At 37.6% G+C, this 23,738-nt stretch overlaps 1 protein-coding gene across 10 annotated transcripts in view; it reads right to left on the bottom strand.

The window, feature by feature from the left end:
• Positions 1–23,738, bottom strand: part of PTK2 (protein tyrosine kinase 2) — a 187,770-nt gene that overhangs the window by 63,462 nt on the left and 100,570 nt on the right. For all 10 annotated transcript variants that reach the window (XM_077781884.1, XM_077781887.1, XM_021532480.3 and 7 more), the window contains 4 exons: positions 22,926–23,013; positions 9,790–9,869; positions 8,226–8,288; positions 3,535–3,589 (listed from right to left, as the gene is read on the bottom strand). In XM_077781884.1, coding sequence (XP_077638010.1) covers positions 3,535–3,589; positions 8,226–8,288; positions 9,790–9,869; positions 22,926–23,013 — 286 coding nt within the window. The remainder of the gene's footprint in view (positions 1–3,534; positions 3,590–8,225; positions 8,289–9,789; positions 9,870–22,925; positions 23,014–23,738) is intronic.

The following is a 23,738-nucleotide window of genomic DNA, read 5'->3' as shown; positions in this document are numbered from 1 at the left end:
ATTATTTTAAATCTACTAGCTGAGGGATATTTTAAGGTTTTTGGTCACTTAGTAGTACTAACAGTGTCTTTATCAATGAAATGCAGACAGTTCTCAAGGAATAAAAAGAGCTTCAAAATGTAAGCAGCAGTTCTGCCTTTTAAATTCTGCTTAGGATCAACATTATTTCTGTTATATCTAACTAATAACAATTTTAATAACTTATAATAGAAGACCACATGTTAACCCTTCCAGGAATATTTGTTCTAAATTCCTGATTTCTCTCAACTTCTGAACTGCATCCCAATAAAAAAAAAAAACCCAGAATAATTTGTATCTTCATATAAGCTTTTAAATCTAAATCACCAGTCTCTCTCTTACCTGGCAATAACAAGCCAGCTGTAGCTGTATTTAATTCTGCACACAGTAATTTAGACTATCCATAATAAAATGGATTCTTTCAGTCTGATAGTAAGCAAAAAAAATTCAATATAAAAGATGAAATTTAAATAGTAGACTGAATGTAAAAAGTAAACTTAACATTTAAATTAAATTATATTAACTATGTTGTCTAACACTTTATTACCTGTTTTCAGGGTACAAATAACCACTTAGAGCAGCACAAAGGATAGCTAAACTAACACTTCAAAAAAATTATTTACCTGCCTGTACATAATGTACAATCCCTTAAAGGCAGCCACTCATATGAAAATAAAAGCAGGGCCTGAGAAGCAGTAACTCTGAGATGCCCCCAATCTGAATAAGCCATCAAGAATTGTGAATAAAAACATCTGTCTAAAGTGACTGAATGCCCTTTAAAACTCCACTTCTAATACATCTTCACCCTAGCAACAATGACAGAAAGCAAAACCATGCTTATCTTCACAATATGTCAAGGTTAAGACAGGCATTACCACTGTCCCTCCATGCAAACACATCTGAATGTCCCATTTTAACAGCAGTCAAACTCTTTATTCTCCCACACTGCCTATTAACAGCCCCAGGCACTACACAAACACCAACTTCCTTTTGTCGTTAGCACTTCCAGGCAGATTAGACACTCATTCTTAGAAAGCCTTTGCAGAACGTTCAGAAGTCAAAATAGGCAGAAATGTTTCTGTGGAGTGTTTAGCAGGAGCAGTAATCCAAGGGTGCTGCATATTCACAAAATGATCAGTTTTGCACAGGCTGGAAAAAAAACCTTCTCAGCACACACTATACTGCCAAATTAACAAAGTAATCTGTAACTCTGGTGTAATTTCAAATTATTTTGTCAATTTAGCAGACCCAAATATCAGGTGGACCATTAAGGAGGCTGCAGAGCCTTTGGCAATCAGGAAACTTCCCTCGTGCACCCAGAGCTGCTTCAGGCTTCATTAGGACTCAGACACTCTACACTGGACCTCCCTGATATCTTTATTTTAACAGAGAAACCCAAATTCAAGGCAAGTGAAAACCACAGCCTTCCCTTGTCACTGGCAAATACCAGGAGCAAGACACAACAAAATAAAAAAGCATTTGCTAGCTCAAGGTGTCCAAAGTGTTTCAGCCACTCAGTTGATGAAAGATACTTTATTCTGCCCATGGATTGTCTTCCTGACCAATTCCAGCATCACATTTGCAGCCAGAAATATTGGCATATGTTATGGGGCTCTTTTCAGTCCACCACTTTAAATGTTATGATCATGAGCAAGGTGTAAAGATAGAAAGTCCATTAGAGTCACAGGCTGGTTTGGTTTGGAAGGGACTTTAAAGCCCATCTTGTTCCACCCCTCTGCCATGGGCAGGGACACCTTCCACTGTGCCAGGTTGCTCCAAACCCATCCAGCCTGGCCTTGGACACTTCCAGGGATGGGGCAGCCACAGCTGCTCTGGGCACCCTGTGCCAGAGCATCACCACCAGCACAGGGAACAATTTCTTCCCAGTATCCCTCCCAGCCCCACCCTCTGCAGTGTGAAGCATTCCCTGTGTCCTGTCACTCCATCCCTTGTCCAAAGTCCCTCCCCAGCTCTTTTCCAGCCCCTTTAGGCACTGGAAGGAGCTCTCAGGTTTCCCCAGAGCCTTCTCCATGCTGAACAGCCTCCAAAATCACACCTCTTCCATAACAGAAGCATCTATCAGAAATATCTGCAAATAGCAACTTCAAGCAAAATACACTGAAAACTTGCTCTTAAAAGTATTTCTAAGAACCTTTGTTTTGTTCCCCCTCTGTCTTTGTTCAAAGCAGAGAGAATTGAGATAAATAAATAGTTTTATATTTCACAGCTATTGGGAACCCTCCTTTGCCTGCCTGTTCAAATTCCCTGGTTTTCACCAAGTTGAAGAGCAATTTAAGGATTTGGACCAATCCTGTACTATTTTGAATAGGGATTTCATTTTCCTTGAAAAGAAGACACACTTCTCCTTCCCTTGTTTTTCTTCTTCATATGTCCAATATTTTTTTTCATGTCTTTACAAGGTTCCCACTCAGCTTCACCTTCTGGCAACTCTTACTACTTCTTTCTGCTATTCTCCCCACTTCAGGATTTCCAAAATGCAGTTTTCTTGGTCAGTCGTTTTCTGGCTCCATAATATTATTTTTGAGACAGTTATTCATACTTTTACGTCTGGAGCCTTTCACCACAATTTTTCCCATTAGCAGAAAATAGAGTTTCAGATAATTGCTTAAATTAAAATGCAGAGGGGATTACTTAAATCCACTTGACTTCATTAGCTTCTGATTTTCAAAAGTCTTTTGAAACAAAACCTTGTCGTGACAGACCTTTTGTGTTTACCCATTTAAATTACAATGCAGATTCTTTCCAAATCTCAAGTTGAATTCTATTATTTCTACAAAGCTCCACTGCTTACCAAAACCAGCTCCAAAGTAGCAATTTATGATTTATACTTTTATGTATGAACTGTAAGAGACATTTTACCGGGACATTCATATTGAGGCAGCTGTAAATGTAAAATACTTGGTGACCATTCTTAATCCCCCTTTTCAATACACGTTGATAAAAATTTGCATTTTTTACTTTGAGAACATATGGACTTCAATGGGAGCGAGATTCAAGTAACGTTTATAGTCTTAGCTAGGATTAACCTAAGCAGAAATTACTGAAAATCTTCCTTAAATAAGTTCCATTCAGTCTTGAGCAAGGAAGGCATCAAGTTTATCAAATTCCCAGTAAAATATTCTTTTTTTCCTTCATGTTCCCTTCCTCTTTCTCTAGAAGTCTCATTTTTATTTTAGGAAAGGGAAAAAAAAAAAAAAGTTATTTGATCCAAGAGGCTCCAAGGACTTGTTTTGCACTTTAACCCCCAAGGTTTGAGAGGCAGAGCTGTGCCCCTCTCACAGCAGCTCAGCAAGGCTGTGTGAATCACTTTACCCTTGTCCTGCCAGCTGCATGACTGGGATTCAGATCCCACCAATCCCATAGACAGCTTGGATGTTTTTTCACAAATCAAAACTGTACACCAATTCCCTTCGGAATGCACAGTGAAAATAATAATGCAATTTTCAGATTTCTGACATTTTACAGCACTATAGGATTGACTGGGACTGTAATTACCTTCACTGAATCTAGTAAACTCTTCGGGAAAAACCGTCTCAAGCCAACATCTTTCCTGAAAGGAAAAAATACACACAGCATTAATATCAAAAACATTGTGCAGTATCATATTTTTCTTTTCAAGGTGATGCTTTGGGTCTATTTTTTGTTTTGTTTTTTAACTAGCATATACAATTACTAAACCATTTACCTAACAAGGTCCTCGAAAACCTCAGAGTAACAGACTACCATTAAAATTCTAACTAGAGCCACTCCACATCAAATGTGGCACAACAGCATCTTCTAGTTTAAATCCCAAAGGATATTGAGGATATTGTTGAAATTGCAGAAATATTGTTATATTCCAACTATTATTTAACCAGGTATCTGTGTGGAAAGTCTGTTATTTGAAATGGTGGCTTGGGCACAGAGGAGTTTTGAGAATAAGAACTGCTATTTGTACATGTTTTAATAATTTCAAGCATACATAAAAAATATTCTTAGAACATGTAGTCAGGTGAGAAGAGAACAACATGGAAATGGAATACCCTGATAAACCTCTACTAGAATGGAGCAAAATATATAAAAATAATTATAGAATGGTTTGGTTTGAAGGGACCTTAATGACCATCCAGTTGCCATGGGCAGGGACAACTTCCAATAGACCAGGTTGCTCAGAGCCCCAATTTGGCCTAAGGAATCCAGGAGTCCATAAAGGAATACTCATGATATCACCTCACTAAGCATGCTGAGTGTAATTCCACTACTGTCTTACCTTTGAAGCACTGTAATTGAGGGCTTGTTTAAATTTCTACTATTATCTTTTCCTCAGACTGAGGATATTAAAATTACCAACTTTTTCTTGCAAGTAGTCTCACTTTTCACCACTATAAATCATGTGACTGTGAGCTCAGACTTTGCAAACTGAATTTATCAAGCTCATGTTCACACTTATAAACTGGGTTGCAACCCTGGTTTGAAAACCAGAGCCAGTAAATATTTCTATGCTCCAATGTGCTGTACATAGCTTATGTCTGACATGTGTTTGTGTCACTACTACTTTATAACAGCTTCAAAAAAAGGTGCTTGAGAAGTTGTCAATGACATTAGTGCAGAAGACACCACTGTACAACCAAGTACAAAAACCTTGCATGTAAAAAAGGAAAAACTAAGAGAAAAATATAAATAGGAAAAGGATTTATAGCTCAAAGGTATTATTGACATTTTCCTTTAAAATTAGAATGTTACCATCTCTTTCAAACATTTTTATCTGCTTCTGGAACAAGTATGAAAGTGAGCTTTCCATGAGTGCATGCTTTGAACATCCACAGAAACACATCTGGAATTCTGACACTTGGCAAAGCAAGGAGAAGCCGTTAGCAAGCAGAGATATTCAGGATTTATTTACTGCTACCTGACGGCACAAGAACAAAGCCAACACTAAAGTCAATAGAAAAAGCTCACTCAGAAAAATAAACCAGGGTATTTGTAAAGCTCTCTAAAGATGAGTAGCATAAATTTCATAGTAAAAACATCCTCAACCAGGAGGAGCAGAATGTTCATGTGCAGCACTGGCATCTGTGCAATGACAGTAAGCTGCAGGATTATAAAACTTCATAAATGTTAATTCCTTCCATGCATTTCTTCTCAAATGCAAATGATACTTGGTTTATCATCCTACACAGTTAAACAAATCTAACACACTATTACCATCTAAATAATATGCAAAGACATTTTGACAGGGATATATTAGTCTAACATGAAGCATTTCAGAGAGAGCTGGTGCTTCTGAAATGAAGCATCTCCCATAACCCTGGTATCCCTCATCTGAACAGTCCTGCAGCACATGGCTGCCACAGCCTCATTTGATTCATTACCAGGACGAGCTGTAGAGCAGCCTTTTGTACAGAGCTGGGTGCAACAAACTGAGAAGAAATTCTTATGCAGAGTACAACAGAGCACAACTCTTAACGAAACTTGTTAATAAAGCATTTCCTGTGTTTAGCTGAGACAGCAAATTTATTTACTGGAGGAGAATTTAACAAAAGAACCACACAGATTTAATGCCCTAACCAGCAACAACTTATGGATACCTATAAATAAGAGAATAAGCACAGGAAAATAGAACATACAAACAGTTTTACACAAACAACCCTACAAACTCCTTCCCAGCTGTGCTGTGTGGGGGTGGAATGGCCAACAAGGGAGACACCAACTCAGGGCTCTGGATGAAGGACTCAGCCATCTGGTTTCTGATTGCCAACAAGAGATAACCAGCACTGAGAGCCTGCTTCTTACAGTTCTGCTACAGCTTTGTACTTAACCTCATCTACTCCAGCCTACTTGTGGGCTTAAATCTGAATTCAATTTTTTTAATGTACAAACTTCAATTGGATTAATAAAACACCAACTACAGATAGGTGATACTGCTTGTCTTATAATGATAAGCAGCTTTAGGCAGCATATATCATGTATTTTTCACCTCAATTCAAGTTACAACAAAAAAAGTAACATTAGATTAACATAATAGACTTTAACATGCCTTTTACCAAATTATGGCTGCACCTGTTCCTTCCTACAGCTCCCATTTCTGTACTTATAATTATCCCTGTTCTCACTAACAGGCTTCACATTTATTATGAAGAAATTCTTCTTTCACTCCGTGAAGGCCCAACTATTAAAGGCTACTTAACAATTTGATCCCATCTACCATTTCCCATCCAGATCTGTTCTCATATGACAATCTGATCAAAGACAAATATACATCAAATAGACATCTGACAAAGGCAGGCAAGGAGCAATCACACCCAATGCAAAAAAGGGCCATTTAAAAATTGCTCTCAGCTGGTTAAGTGCCTCATGATGTACTAAAACCAGCAATCCCCCCACAAAAAACACCAAAAAGCTTCACTTGAGCAATAAATATTACTTGTGCAGTTAAACATTTATGGGCTATTAAGGTGGTAAGATCAAATTAATGCATTTTGGGGATCACTGGCACTTTTTGCAGACCCTTTCCAGCATGTAATTATCAACTGTATAGTCAGCTTAAGGTGGTTTTATCCTTCATCTCTCCCAGCTAAATCCCATACAAACTACATTTTGTTTCTCAAAAAATAAAAAACTTTTGAAATGCACAATTCTCCACATCCAATTCTACATGGCATTAAGCTGGTACATTTTGCATATCAGGGTTTTGCTTCACTATGCCTGTCACAGCAGCAATTTATTATTCCCTACCAAAGCAGTCACTGTTTGGAAAACAAAATGAAGGGAAGAAATCACTGTTAAACTGAAAGCAGCACCACACTGAATCCTCCTGGAATTCTCACCTGTTACAATTATTAATTTATACTTTGTTTGACCTGTTATGACCCTGCTTTCCTTTGTCATATTGTTTCCAAAGTCATTAACCTAATTGCTAATGGTTGTAGCTTCTGACTTGCTAAAAAACTGACTTACAAATACCTGAGTTGCTCAAGTTCTTACTTTAACATATATATATAAACTACACCAACCATAAGTCATATACTTTCAAATCTTTTTTATATCCGCTTTTAGTCTTGTCTATCTGCTCATCTCCCTTATTTTTATTAGTCTTTTCTCTGGTCCTCAACCAGAACATTTCTACTAATATTTCTATAGAAATTACAATAGAATATTCTGTAGATATTTTGACAGACAAAAACCTGAAGTCCTTAAAAAATAAATTTAAAAAATCCCTAATTCAAACTAAACCAAAGGTTTAAAAAATCTGGATAAATATAGGAGCACTACAGAAGTATCAAGTAAGGAGGATATTCATCAGTTATCTTTACCTAGTAATATCATAGATCCCTCAAAAATCCTTGTAAACTTATTAATGGTTGTATAAAATCTTACCTTCCTCCTCCAAATGCTCTAATTTCACATCTCTAAAAGTTAGCACCCATTTGTCATTAAAAATAAGATTAAAAAATCGAGACTTGACTGCTGCAACAACCTTTTATCCCAATTTTTGGTTAAACTGTACAGGATCTTTCCACAAGTGTAATTAGTAGAGGTGAGCATATCATTGGTGCATGTATGTCTGAAACTTGATCCACTATATAAATACAAATAAAACCAGTTTTCAGGTTTTTGCTAAAAAGCTGAAGGACTTTGGCTTGTTTGAACTGAAGCCATCTCCTGTACAACATGAATAAGTAAGCAAAATATTTCAGTACAAGGATGCTCCTTGGTCTTCTTAAAATTTGGGACATTCAGATAAACAATAACCTTGTTAATTGCAAGGTCATGTCTCAAAACTGCCCACAGTGAGCAAACAGAAACAAAAACTATACCACAAACATTTTCAAGTAACTCAAACTTTACCACAAATGAGTCACAGATGAAGAATGCAACTGGGCACATATAAACACTGAGAAATAAAATCACCTCGCAGCCAGAGTAGGTGAATCCCATAAACATTAGCAAAATTGCTGAAAACCACAGTAAGCCTCCTGATCAAGTTTAAACTACTCCAAACCTGTTTCTCTGGACCAGAGTTAAAGTCACTTTTCCTACTTCTACATCTCAATGGGTTTCATCATCCTTTTCTTAAATTAAAGCATCTTAACAACCCTGATGGAATAGAAAAATTACAACAGAAATGTTCTGTCATTGAACTGAATTTATTGTTCCTGATGCAGAGAAGGGACAGTTCAAACCTCAAGCTAGAACACAATACTTACTCTAACACTTCATAGTTGGACTTCTTTTCTAATGCATTGCCTCTCATCTCTCCGTAGGCTCTCCTGAAGTCAGGAAAAATATTTGAAAGCAACAATTATTGGATAATTCAGCCTAAAACTACATCAACATAATCAAAACTCGCACTCAGCATGAGAAAACATTGGCAGAAGGAATTCAAAGGTAAGTGTTAAGAACATCATTATTATTATTCTACCTCAGATTTTTATTTTACAAATTAAGTGCATTTTCAGAACCACTATTAACTGCATTTTCAGAACCACTTTAAACTACTGCTGCCACCAAAAGTGACCTAACCAGGCCTTCAGCAGCTCCTTTCTACCTCACACTGCACCTCCTCCTGAGAACCCTCTGTGCATGCAACAGGGAGAGCCAGGAGAAGCAGGGAATGATGGAAACTGCCTCAATCCAGACATCTTCACATTAACAAGTAAATGAATAAATAGGGAAGCTTTGTTAGGAGAGGGCTGAGATCATCATTGTCACAGAAAAAAAATGGACCAGAAATGCTCATTCTAGAGAGTTTCAGAAGTTCATCTACAAGAAATATCTCATCAAAATGCTCTGAAGAGCCACAGCTTGAGAAGCAGGGAAGGCAGGACCTGGCTGACAACATAATCACAGATTATTACATTCATCACATGTTTTGAAATAAGGCACAATGATTTTGTAAGTGCATAAGGAGTTTGCAGTTACACAAAGAATTTTTGTTTTCTCTGGGGCTACCAGCAAAACTTATAACAAAGGCACCAGGTTCTCCTGCGATACCTAGGAAATTTCATAAACCAAAATTTTGTTTTAATTTGGAAAGCACTGTTCAAAGGACACTTTTATTCTCTCCAAACAAGTTTACATTTGTCATTAATTTCTTATCAATTTTACTTCTTCCCTAATCTCCCTGTGTGAGACATCAGCATAACTAAAGCAAATGTTTCAGGCTGGAAATTCTCCATAAATTAGCAAAACCCAACACATGCATTTCAAAGCTGGGAACTCTCTCAACGATCTGTTAATCTGATATATTTATCTTTATTTTCCAGCTGTCTACACACTTGACAAGAACACCAAAAAATACCCAAAAGGATCCTTAAGATTTAATCATTTCAAAAAGCACATTAAAAACTGAGTAAATACAGAGAGGAAAGGTAGCAGCATTTATCTATAATTACATTCTTTAGCTGCAGGATTTATATATGCAGAATCATAAGACTATTTACTAAATAACACCACAGATGCATTTTTTTAAACATACTTCAATGTACTCTACAGGCTTTTGAATTATTCACATGAAGAATTCACCCAAAAGGCAGTATCAAGATGTAATTAATTATAATTTTAAAATAATGTTAATTTAAAAATCACTAGAAATTAAGTTACAATACAGTCTATTCAGTTTTTCTTCAAACTGCTTCGTAGCAAAAAAAGGTCTTATAATGTTTTATTCAACTCTACTGGTCAGAAATTGATGAACTTTAAGCAGGTTCAAAATTAATGTATATATTCTGTCAGAAAGATGTTGAATAATAAATTAAATTATCAGCTTACCGGATTTCAAGGCAACCTAGTTTCAAAGCAATTTCCTGGTCCACTTGATCTGCTATTTCTAACATATAGTCATTTTTCACCTACAGCAAAAGAAGCAGGTAGGCATCACAGAAAGATCACTTCAGTGCCAACACAGACTAAAATACTCCCCAACAACTTTCAAATGAATACATCTTAATTTTCTGGAATGACAATTCACAGTCCAGGAAGAGAAAAAAGAATTTGTGTTCAGATTCTCCACAAATGAGCTACACTTTTGTAAAAAACACATTTCGACCACAATGAACTTGATTGAAAAATTTCTTGTGTACGTTCATATTGCCTATGTTTTATTAAATATAATCAAAATTCACAGGGACTGAGCAGATGGGTACACCTGCATTCCAGCTGGGAGAAGGCAGGTTGTGTTCTTGAACCATCCTGGTCAACAGGATTTAATTGTCTAGGCAGATCTAATCATGCAAGTAAAACTGATAAATTAGGAAATAAAAACAGAAGTAAGCACAGAAGAATGTATAAACTGTACTGCACACTGCCATAAAATAATGCTGAACTAGCAAGAAGAACCAAGCGTGAAACTGGATGGCGACCATCTACAGTAGGAAACACTTCAAATCTTCACCACGTGTCCAGGACTTTTTTTTATTTCCCAGCACAGATGTGGGCAGAATCCTATTTTTTAGGTAACACTTTCACTACACTGGAGTAAACAATTTATACAGTAACTAACAACAACAAAAAACTCAGGCAGAAAGAGAGAACAGAACCAGCACCCAAGAACTTCACTCTGCAAATCCTGTACCTTCGGTGACAAATCTCGACAGCTTTTCCTTAACAGCTCCTGGTATCCTCTTATGAAAACATCAAGTTGCTACTGAGATCCTAAAGTTGCAGCAAGTCCCAAAATCCCACAAAAATCCATGTGACTGACTTGTGGATCAAAGAGGAGATGATGCACTATGAAAGCAACACACTTCACCAAGTGGGTTTGGCGAGTGATGACAAGTTGTGAGAACAACTAGTTCAAACTACTACTGCTACGAAATGCAGGATTTAGCAGGTAAACAAGTACAGCAGTGGATCCAACAGCTGGAGGTGTTCTCCACTCTGCAATCTCCTCAGAACACATGAGCATCCACCTCAGCATTCCCTCAGCACCACTGTGGCAGCTGCTCCTGCTCCGAACTACACACAAATCCCTAAAAACATCCTGGATCTGAATTGCATGAAAAGTTTTAATTTGTTGCTGAAAGACATGAAAGAAGAAATATGATAAACTGTGCAAGAATGAGAGAATTAATTAGTACAATAGCTGAAACATGAGAAAAAAGCTTTTTACATTTGAATTCATACAGGCACTCAATATGACAAAATAATGAGCTTTTAACTCTTCTCAATTCAATTCCTACAAATACTAATGAGACAGGAGAATAATTGCCCTTCAGCATCATGTAGTGTGCTATTTGTACACACATATGGAAATAATAATTCTGTATTCCCATAGTAATAGTATACACAGTATGAATTAATAATTCTCCTCTTCATCATGCTCACAATTTCAAATAATTGGCTTTAGATTAGATATTAGGATGATTTCTCCACTGAAAGGGTGGTCAGGGATTGGAAACAGACTGTACAGGGAAGTGGTGGAATCACCATCTCTGGAACCATTCAAAGTATGGCTGCAGCCCTGGGGACATGGTTCAGCTGTGCATGTGGCAGTGCTGGGCTAGTGCTTGATACTCCAAGTCTTTTACAGCCTAAATGGTTCTATGATCCTATAAACAGAAAAATGCAATAAATCACACCAAGATCTCTTTTCATGAGAAAGGACTTTGAACTGCTCCTGCACTGGTCAGACAGGAGCTCAGGGCAGATAACTCAGGAATGGAGTTCCAGGCTCCACAAATTGCCATAAATGACATCTGCAAGCACACATGGGTGGTGAACAACAGCACAGCCCCTCCTCACCCTCAGGTCTACCTGGGGATACCTCAAAATGAAAAAAAAAAAAATGTTGAACATGAGATCAGATCTTATATGGATACCTGCATTCCAGAAATTCCATGCCCTTTTTCTGAGAATGTACCTTCATGTACAGCCTGAACTACTTCACCTACCAAGTAAACCTGTTCACAAAAACCCTTGCCCTCCATCCACCCAAACCAAATACCCATTGATTAATCAATTATATTTCATTAAACTTCATTTTTTTTTCTCCCCCCTGAAATTACAGATTCAATTTTTTGAACCATTTCAACAATTTTGCATCACCAGGAAATTTCAAAGCCATTATCCTCCTATTACTTGAGGTACTCAGACACCAAGAAGAACTGGCTGTAGCAAAGTAGATTTTCAGTCCTGACACACAAAACCTCCACTCACAGGAAAGATGCTAATTTAAGGTCCAGTGTATTATGATCAAATGTGGATTAATTTATCTTCACAGCTCTTTGCCTTTGTTCCAGTGCTTGATTTGTTAAACTAAATGGACTAAGAGCATCTCCAGTTTCATGCAAACATGATTTTAAAACGCTGCTAGCCTCCTATTGCATAAATAAATAAGCAACATTACCCAAATATTTAAAGTGTGGGGTTTATCCCCTCTTGCCCTGCAGCTTTCACAAATTCCAGTCATATTCCCAGTTTGATTCTGCTACTACAGACATCAGATATTGACTAAGAAAATGTAAAATACCATCCCCCATTCCAACAAAACTGAATGGGAAAAAGAAGTATTTTACATTATATACACCTGTTTATTATAGTGTTTAAATTTTCTGAGTTATATAAATATTACAGGCTTCAGGAAACCTGTGATGAGAATCCAGTGGCCTGGATTTAACAGTGTCCTACTATGGACAGCTAAAAGTTCTTGATTTTTCCCTTTTTTCATAAACCTGACTGCACACATTCTTCTTTCAATTGCAGCAACGGGAAAAAAAAAAAAAAAAAAAAAAAGCAGATTCAATTTCTACTACCAGAATACCAATGAGAATCTCTCTTATCACCTTTAATTTTGCTTGACTATTCTCTTTCAGATGGCATCAGATCAATGCATGAAATAATGCCTGTGCAGAGATTAGATAAGAATTTCACAGGAGGTTCAGCACAACCTCCTAAGAAAAAAGCCTGAGCAAATATTAAGTGGAAGAGACATAAGAGATAATTTAATGGTAATTAAATGCATTGTCACAAGGCAATTGAATAGTTTTCCAAGAAGTCTTTTGTGTTTGCTCGATTATAACATTTATTATTATTATTGTTAATGTAATTAAATGAGAGAAATGAGAATATTTTCTGGGTTAGACAAACAAAGGCTCCATCTTCAAGAGCACAAAGCCTATATACATACAAAGGCACAAAAACTGAACTCGTAGAAATCTAACAAAACCTATCAGGTTTTTTCTGCTGACTACAAATTCAGAAGTATGTTAAGAGAGAGGATGAATCCTCCCTTGTGGGGTTGGAGATCCTGTTATCTGTGAGCTTGTCACACTCCCTGGCAGACCTTTGGCTGCACCTCCTATGGCTTGGAAATTTAAGTAACTGTGCAATTCCTGGAGAAGCTGAAGAATACATCTATCTATATATACACAGATATATAAACACACTCATCCTTTTCAAGCAGATCAAGCACTGCTGCCATGATCTCCTCTGCAATTTCATTGTTCAGAATGGGATCTCTCCAAAAGCCAAACCAGTAAAAAAGCCTGTAGGATGCTATTTAGTACACCTGAATTTTACCTTGTTTGTAAGACAAAATTGATTAATATAAACTTGCCACACAAATCTGGTTTTGAAAAAGCCACCCCAAAAAACCCAAGTGGCCAAACAAAAAGTCAAAACAGCAATCCTTGATCTCTTTCTCAAGCTTGACAAAACCTTTAAGGTGCTCCTGCTAAACCTGTGTGCCACTACATCATTTACACCCCATCTGGAGACCAGATGCTCTGGCAATGATAAAATGACATGAAGTCTGTATTTATCTCCAATACTTTATGGTCACAACGCTACAGAAATAAAAATGCATAAAGATCAACAAGGCTAACACTTGGCTTGACACCAGGATTAAGAATTCAACTGTCAACACTGCTAAAATCCTGTATGCTTTTTATTTGGTAACATTAGAACCCAAAATATGATGTTTGAAGTGAGTCACTTGAGTGGTGTATGTTGCTTGTAACATATTTGCTTCCACTGACTTACTCACTTTGTATTCCCACACAATGTGCTTATCTCAACTCCCTGAGAAAAATATATTGGAGTACAGTTTAAAGGAGGAGAAGAGACAAAAGTAATTTATTGCTGCAAACTGCTGTGCTGATTTCAAGAACCTTTCCCCTTGGATTTTTTTTAGTATGTTCTAACAAGTTTAAGTCAGATTTACAGTCAAGCAGGTGCATGCTTTGGGGGAAAGGATTAGTCTACTTAAGTTGCATTAAACATGGAATAATGGAAATAAAAACTGCTTCAGGCTTCCAAGCAAGTACTACTGCAGTGCCAGGGTCAGAGGAAGCAACTCTACCAGAATTTGCTCATTCACAGGGTGGCAAATCAGAATTAAAGTGTGACCTAAACTTCACATTTGGAGTTGACTTCTCGGCCACAGCAGCTACGAACAGTCTGATACAAAGAAGGGCTGCAGTGGGGAAAATAGGAATGCCAAGCATAAAGGCAGTTCTCAGAGGTAGGAAAAAGAAGTCTTTCACATGTTCTGATAAAAATTGAAACAAAATTGTCATTGCCCCCACATACAGAATACACATCACCCACCAGTGAATCAATGCTTAGAAAGGGCAGTAATATCCAAAGAAAAAAGGATTTTGAAATCCAACACAATCCTACACCGTATTTCTTGATTTATTACTGCCCCGATATTTAGAAACAATTCACTTTTTTTAAAATACTTTTTATTCTTAACAATATTTTTTTTTTTTACTCTTCTTTTTTTTAGCCGGAACATAAATCTCTCTTCTTGGGCATTAAAAGTTCGAAGATACTCCTAAACCACAACAAAAGAATGGAAGTGAACACAATGTGAACTAAAAGACTTTTCCCACATGGAAGAACTGGGCACATAAACACAAGCTCAGTTTTATTTATGATGTCAAGACTTACAAAATATTTGTTCTTTTATTTGAATGGGGAAATTACTGATGGTGTCACTTCTAACTTCTCAAAATTTACTAGAAAATAATGGGAAGCTTCCCAGCTACAGAAATGGACAGCCAATTCCAGATGGAACAATTTAAAATAAAAATTGAAAACAGAGGAAAGCCCATGTTTGTGAGGATGGAGAAATTAGAGAACAGCCCTATGCTATGATTTAAGGAGAAATCTATCACTGGCCTTGTATTTTCTATACCAGCTGCTACTTTCAAAAGCCATCTGCTTCGTTTTCCTGCACATGAGTTCTTTATGCAGCTGCAGTATTTCAGAAGGTTCACCCAGGCTGACAAGCAGTTCATAAAAACACCATGCTGGATTTAGATTTCTTTATAAAGAACAACAGTAGAATGATTCTGAACTTGGCAAATGTTTTCCAGTTTAGGGATTTTTTTTTTAAAGCTATTAGATACTGTGTCTTAAAAAGATATTTTAGGTTAAAACTTGTTTACAGCCTTATCATTTATTGCATAAAATTATCAAACTTGACATTGAATTTTCAAGCATAAATACTGTGGAAATTCTTTATAAACAGTATTATCAAATGGCAATGTCTCATAAAGGGCAAATACCAATAATTAGCCACTACTGGCTTTCCCAGCTTAGTGTTAACCAAGAAATTTCCCACAGGATAAATTCCAATTTTTCAGGAGGACAGTTTAAATATAAGCAATCTACTTCTCTTGCTTTTCTCTCAATCTCTATGACCTACTTACACAATTTAGTCCTTTTTTATTTCTATTTTTTTTTCCAAATTTGCACTGCTTTGAACATTGCATTTAAACAACCTTTCAGTGACTAAGTTCCCACTGAAAAGTTAAGACCATACCCAGAAAGAATCATCCCAACATATGAGATATTTAGATAATCAACCAAACAAAGAAAATGTCTTCTGTAGTCCATTCAGTACATAGCACACAAATAGGAATTACAATCATTTAATGAAGCATGAAAACAAAGATTTATATTACATCATTTTCTCATTATCCACTTGTTCTACACATTTATTTTTAGCTGGTGCTTTTATATATTGGGAAATTATGTGCTTCCACTTAGTTGGTGAAATTTGTATTTAAAAAATACAACCTGTCTCTAAATGGTCCTGTATATGCAATAATTTATTTATTCTCAGTAACTTCTCTGGATTTATTTTTAACAGCTCAGATGTGTTCTAGCAGTTGCTTTTAAATATTCAGGTCTCTAACTCTGGAAAGTAATTTGGTGTTAGGTTTTTTATGTTATAGTTCACCCTCAGCCACCAAAGAGTTCAACCAGATCTATCTTTGTTTTACACCAATACACAACACTTCTGGAGACACACATCCCACCAAAATCCACAGAAATTATTCCTGCAATTTACCGGTTCCAGCTTCTGTAATAAAAGACCAGAATATCTCAAAATATCCATGGGAAAAGCAGCCACTTCAGCAAACACTTTTGTGACCAAGACAGAAATCCAAGCATACAGCTCATTTGTTTTCCCCACTATTTCCTATTCAAAATGAAAAACATTGCTCTGCTCTGCACCTGCAGCAGGTACAATACACAATTCCACCCCAATCCATGACACAATTCTTCTGTGAATCCCACCAAAAAGAATTATCTCAGATATTCTCTGCTTTTAGCTGTATTGCTCCTTGTAGTGTTAAACACACCACAACACGTGACTGGGTTAATGTGGAACAGTCACCCAGCATAAATTTTAATATCTGTAAGGACCAAAATGCTCCTCCATCCTTGTTTTCCAGGTTTATGTAGGACACCAAATTTTCATCACGAAAGAACATGAGGCTGGGACCATGGAAGAACATGGTCCCAACCTCACTACTACAGCCTCAGAAATTTGATGCAGCATTAACCCTGAAAGATTTGTGCCTCATCTGCTCTGAATGAAGCCCCATATGCACAAAAGCCCCCGATGTCTGCTTCTAATGTCATCAGTGTTTTTAGGAGCCACCTTAATGATCATATGGTAGTTTTTAAAATGCACACAGGAGGGAAACACATGTGTTTCCACCCCTATTTACCCATCTGATAGTATTAAATTTGCTATAGGAGGTAAGTCAATATTAGGGAAAATTAGGGCTTTGGGCTCATCTAGGGGAGTTAAAAGCCCAGCTCCAGTATCAGGATAACATTCATCTGCCATCTGCCCTCAGCTGCTCCTCCTCTTCGTGTCCCAAGGTCACAGTCTCTATATTATCTAGGGGTGATCTTTGACATCTCTAACTAATTTTGGAAGCTCCTCTGTTAATAATAAGGGTATTAGAGATGGGCTGGGGGAAACCAACTTCTGACAAGGCATTGTTAGGGGCAGAGCAGCTAAAAATGATGCCGTCTGTCCGAGTGGGCCGAGCTCCAGATGTCACTGCAGGAGACGCTGCTGCCTCGCAGCCCTTCCACAAAGTAGGACTGGGCTCTTGGGAGCCATACAGAACTCAACCTGCTGCACAAGCCTTGCTCCCAGCTCGTTTTATACTTCTCCTTTCCAACACACAATTTTGAGTTTCCAGAGAGAGTCTTAATATCAGCGTAAATCAACTTTTCTGTGGGTTTCTTTTTGTTGTTATACACAACTTACTCTGCTAATTGCAGTAACATTTTGTTCCAGACTACTAAAGAGACATCGGTCCGCAGAAACCTGGCTCTAGCATTTTCAATTTATCGGGCTGAATTATGAGCTGTTTGAGAAAAGCCCACAAGGAGGATTTTCACTGCTCTGGTTGACAGGTGGAAATTTTAAATCAAAGCAATGCTTTCCCTTTGGCCTGAGCTTGGCTGACCAGTTAGGAGGTGTTAAGGAATATAAGGAAGTTTCACACTGCTAGCACACAGCACTAAGGGAAAGCAGACATTGGGCACACAAAATTTGTAGCCAAAGCAGCTCCACAACTATACAAACAGCAGAGCTTAAAACAAGAATGCCAGCATAGTTTGGAGGGTGTAAATCAACTTTTACAGGAGAAAATAAGTACTTTATGGGATACTGTGAATTTCAGCAACTTCAGAAACCTACCCCTGTCAAGGAAATCTCATTTTTAACTGCCTTTTCAAGCTGTAAAGAGCAGACATGAGAGGTGCAGATTCATTTATATTTGTATCAAAATACATATTTTTAGTATCTTTTCAATCAGCTGCAGTTCTTATATTGCCACCTCCCTGTAGGGCACAGTTTATGTCTCAGCCTTTAACTCTTCAAGAGAGATCTGTTGGGTTTTGGGTGGATTTTTAGATTTTGTTGAGGGCTTTTTTTTGTTTTAAATAGGCTGCCAGCATCAGGAACAACACCAGCTTTTCTCCCAATGTCCTTCATTTCCTTCAAAGCTTTTCCTGTCAAAGTCATTTGCTTTAGGTCTCCTATTTTTATTAGGGTGTAAGAGATGTTGTTATTTAATTAGGTTAAAGAGTCTAATTCCCAGCCTGCATTTCAAATTATATCTCATGCACCTAAGCCTTATAAAACTTTAATCATTAAGTTAGAACAGTAATTGCCTGGCCTTAAAATTTCCTACATGTCAGGGACAGAGTTATAAAAATAATTTAATTTGAATGATGTATTTATCTGCCACAATATAAAGAGGTATTTCATTTAATGAAATACCTTTTGAGTGTGAACATAATCTTTACAAACATTACAGAGACAGAGAAAAGTGCCAATTGTCCACATGAAATTTTTCTCCACTTTTTGAGAAGATGTTTTTCCCTTACTTTTTTTTTGGTAATAAAAAAAGTCTCTTTTTTTTTTTCTCTTTTCTTTTTGAAAAGAGTTTTCTTATGAAAATGAACCTGCAGTGTACTTATCTGGTGAGATACAGAGCCCTCAGAATTCAGCTTCATTTTTTCAGGGTATCATTGACCTGCCCTAACTATGAGATCATCCCCTGCTTGCAATTTCTTCTTACACAAACTTCGGTTAATTTTAAAAAGTAAATTCAAAACACAGTTCAGTCCTGTGGTCTCCTTTATTCTCCAGGGTAGCTCTACACTGCAGACTAAACAAGGCAGCAGAGAAAAATTCAACACTGATAAAAAACCTTTTCTTGTTCACTGGGATCTAGAAAAAACCCCAAAAAGTTACTTTAAAACTCTTCTGTGTGAAGCATGAGGAGAGCAACAATGGAACAGCTGATGCCCAAGAGCTGCCCCCACCCCCCCATACAGATGCTTACTCCCTTTTCATCAAGGGATAAACCATCTCCAATTACTGCAGGCTAACATGTTATTCAAGGATAAATGTGTGCAGGCTCTTGTCCCACAATAAAAGGAAGGCAATTCAAGTAGCTTACGTCTGATTCTCATTACATGAATGTTGTTAAAAGCTGTATTCTATCTTGATTTGAGATATGGCTTTCGTTCCTCACCCGACTACTAAGGCAAAATAGAGGAGCCTGTCCCCTTTACTTCCACTTCCCAACAGCCATGCCACTGAACACAGGGAAAGGGAGGCACTCACTAGGAATTTTACCAACATTTATTTAAAGCAACAGAAAATATTCCCAAAAAGGACAGGAAAATGGTGAAATCTTATTTCATTACTAAAAACGAGATTTTTAATTCTCCTTTTGTACCTTTATGTTTGTTTTCTCTGAAAAAATGTTAAAAAATCATACAAAAGCCTTGGTATCTTCACTACAGATTTATAAAACAGTCAACAAAACGCCCACAGACACACAAAGGATGCCACCTCTAGGTAAATTTTAACTTGCAGTATTTTTATTCACTGTACTACATATTCAAGGTTTTGGGGGTGGGATTAGAGCTCACTGTAGTTCAGATTTGGGTATTCAATAGCACAGGACACAACTGAAAGCTGGCACATAAAACCTGTGCAGTGAGCATCTGCCAACTGTGGAGACAACCATAAATCTGGCTTTTCTTGGTTTTTGAATACTTCAGCCTCACAATTCCAACAGCACTGGGTGGGATCCAATTTGCCTAATTTGGCTGAAACTGTAAGCAGTTGGGCCCAAGGGAGTAATGCAGTCCAGGCAGAATCACCACTAAATGCTCCACAGACTGAAAAAAGAGAGGACACCCCTGAAGTCCTGTCACCCACTACCTCTGACACCTGCCAAAGAGAGCAGTAAGAAACAAAAAGGCACAGCTTCAGCATTGGTTTGTTGATCAGAGCCCTCAAATGGAATGTGAAATGACATGACTGGAACACACAGCTCCTCCAGTGAAGGGGAATGACCTGAAGATCAGCCTCTCCCCATCTCTGCCCTCAAAGCTGAGGCACAAGAGGCACCGCATGGCATCGTTAGTGGGACTGATTCTGATGTTGTTAACGAGTTGTGTGGTTTCCCCCTGCTCCCACACACTAATTTTAATCCCTTGCTGTACAGATTGCAGAATGAAAGGTCTCATTAAGTGCCCTGCTTTACACTCCCAATTAAGAGCAGCTCACGCCCACCGCAGATGGCAGAACGAGAGTCACAACCGCAGCACGTCAAGCCACAAACACTTCTGGGCACAGGTTCTTGATTTGTTCAAGACTCTTGAAAATGAATAGCCAAAACCAAAGAAAGGTCACAGCATCCTTAAAACAGTTTAAAATGAAGGAGAAAATAGTGATTTCACATATCAAGCCCAAGCTGAGAAGCCTGAAATGCAGCGATTTGCACAGGGCAGTGCACTCGCTGCAGTGAATGGGAGTAGTCATGCATGTGAAGGCACAAACGTGTGCCAGCTTTGGGTTTAACAGCCTGGTAATTGTGCTTTGGGTGAGCTGGGTGAATAAACCCTGTCTGTTGACAGTGATTAAAGTAACATTTTGTTATCTTTACAAAACGTTCTGTACTTTTCCATAGGATGAAGCTCACTTGAGGATTTAAACTTTCTTTTTCGACAATACTGTGTCTCGCAACTCAGATTCAAGAAAATCATTAAAATTCCAAAATCCATGGGTGACAGAGGAAACCATGTTACTTCTCCTTCTCCATTAACTTTTTAATTTGTTGCTATACATTTTTAGTAAGACAAACAATGTGTTTGGATACTACCAACTTAGCAAAAAGGTTCCCAGTCTCATCCTGACCAGAAAGTCACAGGCATCTGGCCCTCACAAAAATCTTTTTTACTCACTTGTAACATACAAGACAGCAATGTCTTCGAGTTTCACATTGAGAAAAGCCAATTTGACAACAGAGGCATTGTTTCTGTCAGATTTTTAAAATTTTTTAACTGGGTTCTACACTCCTTATCTCTGACAGTTGCTGCTGTGCAGAAAGCTCAGGATATCTATGTATGCATGTATGAATTCTGTACATTCTGTTGTTCTTGCCTACACACAACATGATGCATCTGACTGAGAGTAGTGTTAGCAAAAGAAGATGTTAAAATATTGCAGGAATGACACTGAGATAGGAACAGAATGTGAAAAATCATCTTTCCCTGTTTTTTTATCCCCCCCTCTGCTGTAGGCCTGGCTTATGATGCAGTGTTACTGCTTAAATTCTTCTCTTGCCTTCTTTTCATATGTCACTGCTGCTGCCTTAACACTTTACCACATAAAAGTTATTGTCCTAGTTTATCCAAGAGGACAAGTGAAATTTATGGAGCAAAGTAGAATCATGGATACAGAATGACAGCTCTGGAAAGTTCTGCACCTGATTTCCATGACAATGGAGACCCAAATACCTTACAGCACCCCAAAACAAAGAGCAGAGACTCTTAAATAACTGGATTCAGAAACACCTCACTGTAAGGTGAAAAAGAAAGGAGAAGGGAAAATAAATGGGATGGTGTGCAGAGCAAGGAGACAAGAACCTCTGATTTTCATTTTATAACAGCACTGGGATTCAGGGCATTGTCAGATACAGGCAGCTGTCAGCTTTGCCTATTGGTCCCAATGACCTTCAAAAACCTTCTATTCTGAGCCCTTTGTATCGTTTGTAATGATTTCTCCAAATTTAGCTAGAAGTTAACAAATATTCCTCTGGCATTTCAAACTCCTTGCTTTAAAGAAACAGTTCCCTGGAGCAGAAACGAGAGGACACTGCAGGCTTGCCAGGTGTTGAACACAAAAGTGATGAAGTTCAGTTATTTTAGAGCTCATCACTCACTTTTGCACATTGGAAACACAAATCTCCTGTGTTAAAAGCCAGTACAAAGTAAGTTCCTTGCTGCTAAAGAAATAAAGGAACCTGATTTTGTTGTACAAGAGCCCCTGGCAGTACTACACTAAAAACTCACCAAAATTCGGACATTTTAGGCTGAATCCAGCATATCACACAAATCACTTAAACTAGAATGTGAAGTCCAAAGAAGCAATGCAGGACAAGTGTCTTTTCAGAAGTCAGCTTCATCATAAATCAATACAAAAATTGCATCACACATTAAAAAAAAAAAAAAAATCAAAAGTAATTTACCTAAGACAAGAATGTTGTGTGCACAATTGTGCTTGCTGGAGTTAGGGTAACCATTTTAGTTCTGACTCCCCTAAAAATATCCTAAGGAGGTTTTATTTTGAGCTTGTTGGTGCAAAAGCAGGTTAAAATAATTCACCTGAATGAAATTAGAATTTAATGTTTAATTTATAGAAACTTTGACTACTACACAGTTTTAGTAATCCAGAAGAGATTTTAAATCCAAGAAAATAACCCAAGAGTGTGAGTAGAAAAAGCATTTGATGGTTTGTAGTGAAATTGTCACTTACTTACACTTGCAAAAATAAAGAAATTCATCAGTTTAATCAAGTGTGAATTAACTGTAAGAAGCCAGTGGAACAACAGACAATTTTATCTGAGTTAGGACAATTATTACCTGCAGAATCACCTTGGTTCTGGAACATATTCCTCACCACTTCTCAAGCAGAAAAGATGCCATGGGCTTTGTGCCCTTTCTGCTTATATAAGCAACCTGAAGTTTTTTCCATTTTTCTGTTTCTGCAGTAATATGCTACCCATATAAACAAACCCAGAGCTTTCTAAATTCAGCAAAAAACAAAGCAGAAGAACTGAACATACCTGCTGATAGAAAAAATTTAGAGTTGGTTTGTCCTCAGTGAATTGGTTTAGAAATCCTTTTGGCAAATACCGAATTCTCAATTCATATCTGAAAAGCAAGAAAAAGAGACTGTTGAGCAGAATTAAGATTTCCTCCCAACATTCTTAAAAATATAAATAAACTCAAACTTAGAAAACTAATGGAAATCTTCCTTTTTGATTGCTCAAGAGAACTAAACTGGAATTTATCTTAAACAGACATTTCACAGAGATGTTTACAAAGGACCTTTGTAACAGAAGCAAACTGAGAGCCTCAGAGAGGACTGAAGCATCAAGACATGGAGCAGATAAGCTACAGATCCATGGGAAGGGAGGCCCCCAGTTAGGTGACAACAGATGAGCTGCCAGAAGCACTGACATGACCCCTGGCAACAGCTTTTATCTCTGCTTCTCACAAGCAGGGACTTAAAACACTGATCCTGCTGCTCCAGGAGTGACAATCGGTGTCACTCACCAGGGAGCCACATCCTACAGGAGAGCAAGGAACAGGACTCTGCTCCTCCTCTGATCTATGCTCCAATGTTCACCTCTGCATTTCCATCGGTTTTTGAAGGGATTTCTCTGTAAAATGTTCTCTGCTCCCTTATTCATCATCAAGACACATGCAAAAGCCAAACAGTTTTGAACCTGGCAGTCATGTTTTTAAAGATAATTGTACACCAGAAGTGAGGGAAATTCAGAACGAGCCTTGACCCACGACCTACACCAAATCTGTATCACTTCTCAAACCTTAACTTCCGCTTTCAGCACCTAAATTTTGCAATATTTCTTGTC

The sequence above is a fragment of the Lonchura striata genome, chromosome 1 (assembly GCF_046129695.1).
Source record: "Lonchura striata isolate bLonStr1 chromosome 1, bLonStr1.mat, whole genome shotgun sequence".
Classification (NCBI taxonomy): domain Eukaryota; kingdom Metazoa; phylum Chordata; class Aves; order Passeriformes; family Estrildidae; genus Lonchura; species Lonchura striata.
This window is presented reverse-complemented; position numbering and strand designations above follow the sequence as displayed.